Source organism: Daktulosphaira vitifoliae, unplaced genomic scaffold (genome assembly GCF_025091365.1).
Source record: "Daktulosphaira vitifoliae isolate Bord-2020 unplaced genomic scaffold, ASM2509136v1 Scaffold_4, whole genome shotgun sequence".
NCBI classification, from domain to species: Eukaryota; Metazoa; Arthropoda; class Insecta; order Hemiptera; family Phylloxeridae; genus Daktulosphaira; species Daktulosphaira vitifoliae.
This window is the reverse complement of record NW_026099575.1, coordinates 35222669-35234395: the sequence shown is the minus strand read 5'-3', so window position 1 is coordinate 35234395 and position 11727 is coordinate 35222669. Positions and strand designations below refer to the sequence as shown.

The window sequence follows — 11727 nt, the reverse complement described above, 5'->3', positions numbered from 1 at the left end:
TTTTTTTTTTTTGTGTGTCTGTTAGCACTTTTTCTCAGGTCTCACCGAACGGATTTCTTTCAACAATATGTCAAAAGATCACAAATCGTATCTAGTCGAAGACATTACCCTCAAAAATTGAAAAAATTTCCCTCGTTCCCCGTAAATGGGGAAAACCTAAAAAAAATTACAAATTTAAAAATAGCTAATTTTCGAATTTTTTTCTATTTTTTTACTAAAAACTGCAATAACTTTTCAAAAATGAATATATCAATATAATTTTTTTTTTATAGATGCTTCATGTCCTTACCTATCATTTGGTATATTTTTTTTGTAAATCTGACCCTTTAACTGCCCACAGGGGGGGATTTAAAATGACAACTTTTTCACAAAAAATTAACTTTTTCAACTTAACTTTTGAAAATATTCCGGAAGGTCTAACACTTTTATATATGTCTTAAATTAAAGCTTATGTAATATACTTTAATTTAAAAAAAACAAAATGTGACCTCTGGACTTGTCTTCACGATGAAAATGGCTACCAAATGCTATATTCGTGTGAAAATTCTCGATTTTTTTTTTTTATATTTTTAACTTTATAATGCTATAACTTATTGGAAAGTTTATGGATCAACACAATTTTTTTATGAGAAATAATATTTTTTAATAATCCCTTTTTCAGTCGACATACTTTATCTTAATCAAGATGTTAATAAGGAACTAGCAGATCATGTAGCTTTTGGAATAATACACCAATTTTTTTAAAATTAAACACTATCTAAAGATTTGCATCGAAGCGTTTATTTTTGATAGTGATTTTAATCACTGTCAGATATCATTATACTTGATCCAACTATACCACGGCACCACTGTGCTGCGACCCCCCTTTGCTTGGTTTTTGTTATATTATAATATAACATGAATTTTAGTGCTTTTTTTTATTTTATAAATTTCATATTAGTTTTTTTTTAAGCCAGGTAGAGCGGTAAATAAAAATATGTTTTTGAGATTCAACCCTTTCAAACAATTAGAAGTATTGATTAGGTATCAATAATTCTAATTGATTGACAAAAATAAAAAAAAAGGGGACTGAGGTAATTACACTACCACATAAATAAATATTGTATACTTATGATCTTAAAAATTTTTTTAAAAAGCTACTGGGAAGTCATGAAATTTTAAAATTTTAAACTTTTTGTATCCCTGTCTGTAAATCCAAATAATTTAAATATTTACATAATGAAACACTAATTATATAAATTTTGAGGTGCATACTTAATAAAAAGAGAAATTAATTTTTATCTTAATTATTATTCTTTAATAACTTAATAGTTGATAATTTATTAGTAAGTGCATTCAAATTTTAAAATTTTCCTTAATTTGTTGATTATTCTGCCGTGCTAAGTCATTATGAAGTATCTCTATTTACTTGAAATTTTTAAAAATTATGTTTTTTTGTAATATACATGAATTTTAGCCATAGAAACAGGATTTACTGTTTCTTTTTTTGTAGAAAAAGATATTACAAATTAAATTATCTTTTTTAGATACCAAATCCTAATTTAGTCAAAATTCAAATTACTTCTTAGAGGCTTAGCAAGGTAATATATTGTATACAAATGTTTGAATTTGTGAAGAATTATATTAAATCATAACTAGTAGAAGTAAAAATATTATTTATTTCAAAAAATTATTTAATTATCTATTATTAGACTAAATAATATGGACAGCTCAATATAATTATTTTGAGTTTTCTTTTCGTAGTATGTTTATATTTATATATAATCAATTTTTTAGTCTTTTTGAAAAATGAATTGATTTTACCACAGTCAAAGAAATTAAAGTTATTACAAGATGTTTTGATGTTTCAAAAGTTTGCTCACAGAGGTTTAGTTGCAGTTAATAAATTTATCTTCGAGTATTTACTATCATGGGATGGAATACAGTATGCTAGAATTATTTATGAACTCTTTGAATATTTAACTTTTACATCAGAAGAAGGTAAAGTATAATTATAAGTTAATATAAACTTTCCAACTTATATGGTGTGACACAGCACATGCACTCTTTGTAGGTTAGCATTAATATTAGCTGTGAATGTTACATTACTGTTGGATTACATTAAAAAAGAGTTTAACTTACTGGGGTGAGTGTAAACCACTTGCCTAATTTAGATTGTAACATGTGATAATGTTCTTGTCTAAAAACTTAAATATCAATTGATTGGTGTAAACTAACCAATTTAAACCCAAGCATTTAATTCTCATAAAATAATCCATTATTTATATAAAATTTGTAATTGTTTTAGAATTAAGGACAAAATTTTTAGAAAAATTACATGCTATATTTATATCTGGCGATGAATTAATATACAGAATGGTCATAAACTCTTTAACAAATCTTTTGTGTAATTTGGTAAGTTGTTAGGTTTAGACTTAAATTTGACAACAGATAATCTTAAGTTTTTAAAATAGAATTCAGACAAGATACTACTTTTGGCTTTAATGCGTAGCTGAGAAGTTACTGATTTTATTCTGTTGTGGTTTTTTCATTTATTTTTTTGTTTTAGTTATGTAAATTAATCAACATCAGCTATGCTGATTTTACTCGATGATTTGTAAAATCATATCTAGTTAAATTTTAAGGTGTATTAGATTTGAAAATTTCCCCTCAATCCCTGTAATAATGGAAAATATTCCAAAAAATTATAAATCTTATAAAACTAAATTTGAAATTTTATATAATTTTTGGTGGATATGATTTTTTAAATATTAAGTTTTTTACAACAATGTTATTAATCACTATCAGATTATCTGGCCAATAGAAGTCTAAAAAAAAAAATTCCTCATCACAATTTTTCTGAATCCTGACTATACTTAATTTTATTTATATTTATTTACAGTGCGAAGCTGAGAAGGTATTAAGTTTACCATGATATATTGATATCATAGATAATATCTGATAGCAATTAAAATCACTATCATAAAATTTCTTCAATGCAAATCTGTAGTGTTTAAATTTTAAAAGGAATTATTGAATTTTTCCACAAAAATCATGAACTCCTAATTTATTATTTATACCCTGATTATAAGTTTTATGATTTATAAGTATAAAACATGAATTAATACTTATTATAGTAATTAAACTTAGTATGAAATTGATATTCAATAATTTAACTATGACAAACATGTAGAAAAATTAAAAGACTTAATATAATACTTGTCTAAACCCATTTTTTTAACAATTTCAAAAATTGAATAAGATGTCATTTTAAATCCCTTCCTATGGGCAGATAAAGTGTCAGATTTATAAAAAAAAAATATACAAAATGATAGGTAAATATGTAATATATAAATAAAAAAACGGTAGCACACTGGGGTCGCGGCACAGTGTGGACAAGGCATAGATGATATCTGACAGTGATTAAAATCACTATCATTAGAAACGATTCAATGCAAATTTGTAGATAGTGTCATTTTTAATTCCCGCCTGTAGGCAGTTAAAGGGTCAGATTTAAAAAATATATATACCAANGATTAAAATCACTATCATTAGAAACGATTCAATGCAAATTTGTAGATAGTGTCATTTTTAATTCCCGCCTGTAGGCAGTTAAAAGGTCAGATTTAAAAAATATATATACCAAATATTAGGTAAATACTTAATTTACCTAATTTACCTAATATATATTAGGTAAATACCTAATATATCTATTTAAAAAAAATTGTATTGATCCATACATTATTCAAAAAGTTATGGCAGTTTTAAGTAAAAAAAATTGATGAAATGTTGAAAATTAGCGATTATTAAATTTGTAATATTTTTGGTGTTTTCCCACATTTATGGGGTAAACGAGGCAAATTTTTTCAATTTTTGAGGGTAATGTCTTTGACTAGATACCATTTGTGATCTTTTGACGTATCGTTAAAAATAATGAGTTTGGTGAGAGCTGAGAAAAAGTGGTAATAGACATAAAAGTAAATGAATAAAAAATCTATCATAGTAAAATAATATCTTCTCAGCTTCGTATCAAATTTAATATTTGATTATCGTTATAAGATACATCTATTATCTATATTTTTTGATATCACTATCTAATTTGGTGATTGATATACTATATTTTAATTTTTACAACAATTGTAACTTAATGGTTTTTTAAAAATGAAAATAAAAAGGTGAAAACATTTAAAAATTAAATTAAATTTTTTAATGTAATTTTTTTTTTGATATCAATTTATTTTTTCATACTGTATCAATATATCGCAATATTGGAAACAATCATTTTTTTCAATATTGCTGAAATGAGTACGATATCAATATCCAAAAGTATATCTTTGACAAACTACTAATTAGTAATAATCTAATAAAAGAGATATTAGAAAAAATCTAATTGCAGATTTGAAAATTGGTTTTAAACAAGTATTATATTAAGTCTTTTAATTTTTCTATATGTTTGTCATAGTTAAATTATTGAATATCAATTTCATACTAAGTTTAATTGCTATAATAAGTATTAATTCATGTTTTATACTTATAAATCATAAAACTTATAATCAGGGTATAAATAATAAATTAGGAGTTCATGATTTTTGTGGAAAAATTCAATAATTCCTTTTAAAATTTAAACACTACAAATTTGCTTATAGTGAAAATGTTTAATTTAGTTATTTTGCGTGGAACTTATCTATATGTAGTTCTAGTTTTGAATTGAATAAATGATTTTTAATAATTTTTATTAATAATTCTTATTTTCATTAGATTTTTATTACCTATTATTAATTTAATCATTAAAACACCATAATATAGATGATAAATACTTTATAATATTTAATTTTTTTTTTCATAGCATTTAAATTCAAGACAAACAATAAACACTTCAGTTGTAGTTTTATTTGGAAATAAACTAAGAGAAGAAACGGAATATGAAATAGTGAAGTGTCTAACTGATTATGTATCTCATTGGTGTTCAGTTTGTGTTTATCACTATCCTCATGATGAACTATTAAAAAATACAATATACAATTTTTTTGAAAAAGTAAAATTTCAAATTTTATTTATTCTATTATTCAACAAAGATAAATTATTACGATTTTCATTTTTATTTTAGGTTAACATTTTAGAGAATTTGCAACCTAATATGTGGTCTATGTGGACTCTTATGCCACCCAATGTTTTTTATAATGGTCTTATGTCTATTAATATTTACTGGTTAAACAGATTATCTAAACTAATGTTGAGGTTTGTTCTACAACTTTTATGATAATAAAATTATAAAACATTATATGTAGCTAATATGTAGCTATATTTTATGTAAAGTTATCTCAGGGGATTGTGTAACTACAACACTACATAGACTTATAGAGTTGGGTAAAGTGGGAAGAGAATACACAAAAACAGAAATAACACAGGAAGTGCCAAAGTATGGCATAAGAGCAAAAGGAGTGAATATTGAATAAAGTATAAACGCTTGTGTAAAGAAGATATATGTGCGGTAAGTAAGGTGAAGTTTAAGTGGTATGATTGGCTAGGAACAAAGAAATGTGAAAAAGAAGTCTATAGACTTGCAAAAGTAAGAGAAAAAAAGTCCAAGATTATCACTATGTAAGGTCTATTAAAAGTGTTGATAAGAGGGTGCTATCTATGAATGATGATGGTATGAAAAAAAGTGGAAAGAGTATTTTGAAAAATTACTGAATGAAGAGTATTCTAGAGAGACATTATAGGATATTTCATGGAACGAGGAACTGGTAGATTTAATTAGTGAGAAAGTAGTTTGAGAGGCTGTGGTATAATGAAAAAGAATAAAGCAGTAGGACCAGATGAAGTGCCAGTAGAAGGTAAAAGGTAAGTATAATGTATGGTTCAGAGTATTGGGCGGTTGACGAAAAAATGGAGCAGAGATGAGAATGCTTAGATGAATGAGTGAAGTGACTAGAGAAGATAGGATAAGGAATGAACATATAAGAGGGTATATAGGGGTAGTGTCAATCGTGAATATAATGAGAAAAGGTTGACTTAGATAGTTTGATCATGTTGAGGAGAAAGAAATCGTAAACTGTAAAAACAATTATAGAAATGAATGTTGAAGGAAAAATAGGTAGAGGTAGGCCAACAAAAAGATAGAGGGATGTTATTGAAAGAGATATGAGGACGGCTGATCGGTAGATGATGTGGAAGATTATGTCAAGTGGAAGTTTAGGATAAGGGTGGCTGACCCCAAGTAGTTGGGATAAAGGTAAAGAAAAAGAAGAAGAAAATGTAGCTATGTCTTATATCAATCATTGTAATTATTTTTACATAATTTTTAAGGTATTGTATTTTGATTTGATAACATTTAGCTGCAGACAAAAATTCAGGGATCTTTTTTAGGAACATAAGAACAAAATTTATTTTGATGGTCTTTTATCTTTAATTTCTAACTAAGTAATTTGCTGCCAATTTTTGTATTAATTATTATATTCTGTGTTATTTTTTTCACAAAGAAATATCCATAATAAAGACAACTTTAAAACCCACCCCAAAATAAATATCTCTTAATTATATTCATGTAAATTCATAAATAATGAACTATTTAAAATGTCTTCATTTAAATATTTTAATATATTATAATAATAATAATATTTTTGTATATAGACACATAAATTATGATGTATTAAGAATATCAGAAGTGGATAATGCAGTCATAATTAATACATTACAAAGATTTGAAGAATATATGGGAGATTTCTATAATGCTTTATATGTTGGAGAGGTAACAATATGTTTATCTAATAATCCTTTAAATGTTAAATTTGTACTCTGTGATTATTTGGATAACACTTCTATAGAAAGATAGATAAAGAATACTTTTCATTTTATTCTTTTTAATAAACAACTATATTCTATTTGCAGCTATTTGAGAAACGTGAAGAAGGATTTTTATTTAATAAATTGAAAAAACAAGATATTTTAACTGAATTAAAAATGGTCAATCTGAATACATGTTTTCAAGTAGAAAAACACATTGCCTTAGCACCATACTTTATGAAAGATGAAAATTCAAAAAAGGTATACATTGTTACATTATAAATACATTAAATTTTTTTAATATATTAATGATGACCTAAATAAATAATGTTGCTTAAAGACTTTTATTCAATTATTACAGAACCATATTTGCTTAGTTACAAGTACTTTAGCTATTGTAATTCTTATCAAAAAGATATGTAGAGTGTTCAGTAAGTTAGGAAACAGGTTTTTATTGTTCTCATTGTTTGTAAAAATTGACATATTTCTTTAATTTTTGAACACTGTACGTATATCATTAGAATAGTTAACTCTAATACTTGAAATACTTTAATACATGTTCATTGTGGATAACCTATTTATTTGAAAAAATAAGGTCTCATTAAGTATAATTGCATTATTGAAATAAATAGATGTATATTATTACTTAGTGTTAATTTATCAAATCTTTATAGTGCTTAAAAATTTTATAAATGTTTTAATTATTTTACTTAGTAAATTTTTATAAGGAGTTCAATGAAGTGTTTTTGTTGGGATAAATCTAAACTAAAAATATTTTGCTATAAATATTAGTTTTGGGGGCCTACAAGACACTTGGTACATAACTTTAGTCTGATATTTATATTTCATAAATTTGATGTTATAGGATCCAATGGAAATTCTACAAATAGAAGCATCCAACATACACACATTGCTTGTAACATTAGATGAGAGATTACAAAATAGTAATGAATAAACATTATTTATTTACAAAAATGTATTGTAATATTTTTGTTAGTTTTTAATATTACATGATATTTTATTTATTATTATTCTAATGAATAAGTACTGTATTTATCCATGTAATATTATGCTTCCATAATTATCTAGTAGTGCATCAACTAATGTATATATTTTTACTATCAATTTTTATGTTAACGAATACATTATTTTTTTGTTATTTTAATTTAAAAATAAATATTTGATATTTTAATGTTTTCAAATAATATTATATACATTAAGAAAATACAAATTAATTTTATATAAAAATAAATATTTAAAGTTAAATCAACCCTAATTTCATAAATTAATGAAAAGCTCATAATGTAATATAAAAATACTTTACAAATATTTATTTTTTAAATTTAATTGATTTTATTTTTTATTTTATTATAAGTGAATATTTAGTGAAAATATAATTCAAATAACAATTCTTTTTCTAATTATTTTAGAATTTTTCTTAAAAATGTAAGGAGCTAAGCTCCATCAATCTAATATAATGTTAAATTATTAAATCAATTAAATTTTTAATGCTTTGTACAAATACAAGTATATTTAAACATTAGATTTAATAGGATTTAAATTGTAACTTTTAATGAACTGAATAATTCATAGTATTGCCTAATTTTTTAATTTGCAAAAATAATGAATTTAATCCCCAAGAAGTTATAAATAAAACCGTAAAATTAAGAAATAATATGAATTGGCAATATCTTAAAAAAACAACAAATATGAATAACAACAATAAATGAGCACTTAAAGAAATAATAAAGAAGTTTATTTTTACGGATATTTAATTACTATGAATATTATTTTTTATTTTTATTAAAAAAAAAAACAACATTTTTGTAACTCGGCGTTAAGTTCAGAAAATTAATCGAACTCTCTAAGCTAATTAACAGATACAGGTAATCAAAATCGAGGGCTATTTATAACATTATTTGTAGTCAAATGGTTAAAAAAAAACCAGCACAGTGGGGATCTGGCATAATTGGGTCAAGTATAATGATATCTTTTTTTTTTTTCCACAACCGGCATAATGTCGACCGCTCTGGGACTACCGTTAGGTATTGCTTCAGGGCGGAAGTTTAATGATATCTGACAGTGATTAAAATCACTATCATAAAATTTCTTCAATGCAAATCTGTAGTGTTTAAATTTTAAAAGGAATTATTGAATTTTTCCACAAAAATCATGAACTCCTAATTTATTATTTATACCCTGATTATAAGTTTTATGATTTATAAGTATAAAACATGAATTAATACTTATTATAGTAATTAAACTTAGTATGGAATTAATATTCAATAATTTAACTATGACAAACATTTAGAAAAATTAAAAGACTTAATATAATACTTGTCTAAACCCATTTTTTTAACAATTTCAAAAATTGAATAAGATGTCATTTTAAATCCCTTCCTATGGGCAGATAAAGTGTCAGATTTATAAAAAAAATATATACAAAATGATAGGTAAATACGTAATATATAAATAAAAAAACGGTAGCACACTGTGGTCGCGGCACAGTGTGGACAAGGCATAGATGATATCTGACAGTGATTAAAATCACTATCATTAGAAACGCTCCATGCAAATCTGTAGATAGTGTAATTTTAAGAGATTGGTAGTTTATTTCAAAAGCAACCATAACTCTTATTCCCTTAATTTTATTCGGATTTATAATTATAATATATGAATACATAATAATTATAGTAATTAAATTTAGTATGAAATTGATAAATTGATAATTATAAAAATAAAAAGGAGTTGTATATTCATATACTTTTAACGCGTATAAAAATTTAAAGGGATTAATGCAATACTTTTTAATAAACACACTAGATTACAAGAAACTTTCATCAGAAACAAAAATATACTTTTCTAAATCAAAGTTTCGCGTTGTTTTCAAATCTGCAATTAGACTTTATCTATCAGTTCTAATTTTTTATATTATTACTAATTACATATAAAAAATAATTAAAAGAAAAAAAAAATTGTTTTCAAATTATTACTGATTTGATTTTTAATATGTTAAAAATAATCAGTCCAAATTTTCATTTTTAACCTATTTTTTTGGTTCTTTAAAATTTATGAAAAATTTTTGATAAAGATTTATGAAAGTTTATAGCAAAAAAAATTGAATAAATTACCATAACTTTTAGCTCAATTACAAATTTAAAATTGTCATCTAGGCCAGTCAACAAAGGAAAAATTTCTTAAAAAATTCCCAACCAAATTTTGTTTTATTAATAGTTGAATTAAAATATGTATAATGACATACTAATAGTCTTCATTGATTGAAATTGAGCTTTTTTTTACAGCCTCGCAAAAGTTCAAAAATATGAGCTTTTTTAATTTTCTCAAAAAATATTTAACTTACAAAAAAAAGTTTCGTACAAAAGTTGTTTAAAAAACAATTATAAACAAACAAATTATTTTATAGTTTTTCATTTAAACAAATATTTTTCGAGTTACATTACATTTACATTTACATCCCACATCTTCTACGCTCATATCAGCTATCCTCGAATCGCATTCAATAGCATCCCTCTATCTCTTTTTTGGTCTTCCTCCATCTCATCTTCCTTCAACATTCATTTCTATAACTGTTCTTACAGCTTTCGATTCTTCTCTCCTCATAGCATGACTAAACAATCTAAATCTATTTTCTGTCATCNCTTCCTCATACCATGACTAAACAATCTAAGTCTATTTTCTGTCATCTTATCCACGATTGATTAACCCTACTTCCTCTTATATGCTCGTTCCTTATCCTATTTTCTCTAGTCACTCCACTCATCCAACTAAGCATTCTCATCTCTGCTACACTTATTCTCTGCTCTACTTTCTTATCAACCGCCCAACACTATGAACCATACATCATAGCTGGCCTCACAATTTCATACTGAATTTGAAAACTATAATTAGTCTTTATTCATATATTATATTTTAAAATCAAAGTACTACTAATCAGAATATAATTAAAGAAATAAGAGTTGATGTTGCTTTTGGAATAATCCACCAATTTCTCTAAATGAAACACTATCTACAGATTTGCATCGAAGCGTTTCTTATGATAGTAATTTTAATCACTGTTAGATATCATAATACTTGATCCAACTATGCCACGTCACCACTGTGCCGTGACCCCCCTGTGCTGGGTTTTTTCATTTGATAGTATATAACATAACCTTTGATTTGATATATGTTTAAAGGACGCAGTATTCACGGGACATTTTCAAAAGTTCAGTTGAAAAAGATCTATGTTTTTTACACTATTTCAAGTTTTGAACCCTATATAAGGGGAATTTGTCCAATTATAATAAAAATTATGTCAAATGAAAGATGTACTTATAATGTATTTAGAAAAAACAAATTTGTGCTGATATATACATTTTTCAAAAAGTTATAGCATTTTTAAGTTGAAAATTTAAAATCGAAAATTTTAACACAAAAATAGCGTTTTTTTAACTACGGCAGCCGTTTACATGCAGAAGATAAAGTGTCGGGACAAATTTTTTTTTTTATTTTATAGCACATAAAATAAGCTTTAATTTGATATATGTTTAAAGGACGCAGTATTTCTGGAACATTTTCAAAAATTAAGTTGAAAAAGTTAGTTTTTATAACAAAGTTGCTATTTGAAATGCCCCCTCATGAGCAGGTTAAGTGTTAGATTTTCAACAAAATGATATCAAACAAAAGGGAAATATCTAAGGTTTTAGTAGAAAAAAAATTTATGTTGATTTGTTTATTTTTCAAAAAGTTATGGAAGTTTTAAGAAAAAAAAGTGAAAAAAATGACAAAATTTACCGATTTTTAAATTTGTAATTTTTTTGGATATTTCCCCCATTTTCGGGGAACGAGGGAATTTTTTTCAATTTTTAAGGGTAATGTCTCCAACTAGATACGATTTGTGATCTTTTGACGTATTTTTGAAAGAAATCGGTCCAGTGAGAGCTGAGAAAAAGTGGCAACAGA

The 11727-nt window shown here is 24.8% G+C and overlaps 1 protein-coding gene across 2 annotated transcripts in view; it reads left to right on the top strand.

Annotated features, from left to right (window-relative positions):
• LOC126904380 (centromere protein I-like) overlaps positions 1-7936 on the top strand; it is a 15342-nt gene extending 7406 nt beyond the window's left edge. Inside the window, exons 8-14 of one of the 2 annotated variants that reach the window (XM_050683380.1) lie at positions 1777-1980; positions 2288-2394; positions 4826-5014; positions 5087-5217; positions 6613-6730; positions 6871-7026; positions 7631-7936. In XM_050683380.1, the coding sequence (XP_050539337.1) occupies positions 1777-1980; positions 2288-2394; positions 4826-5014; positions 5087-5217; positions 6613-6730; positions 6871-7026; positions 7631-7720 (995 nt within the window). In that variant the 3' untranslated portion in view covers positions 7721-7936. The remainder of the gene's footprint in view (positions 1-1776; positions 1981-2287; positions 2395-4825; positions 5015-5086; positions 5218-6612; positions 6731-6870; positions 7027-7630) is intronic. The other variant, XM_050683379.1, reaches the window with a different exon arrangement.
• Positions 7937-11727: the final 3791 nt, after the last annotated feature.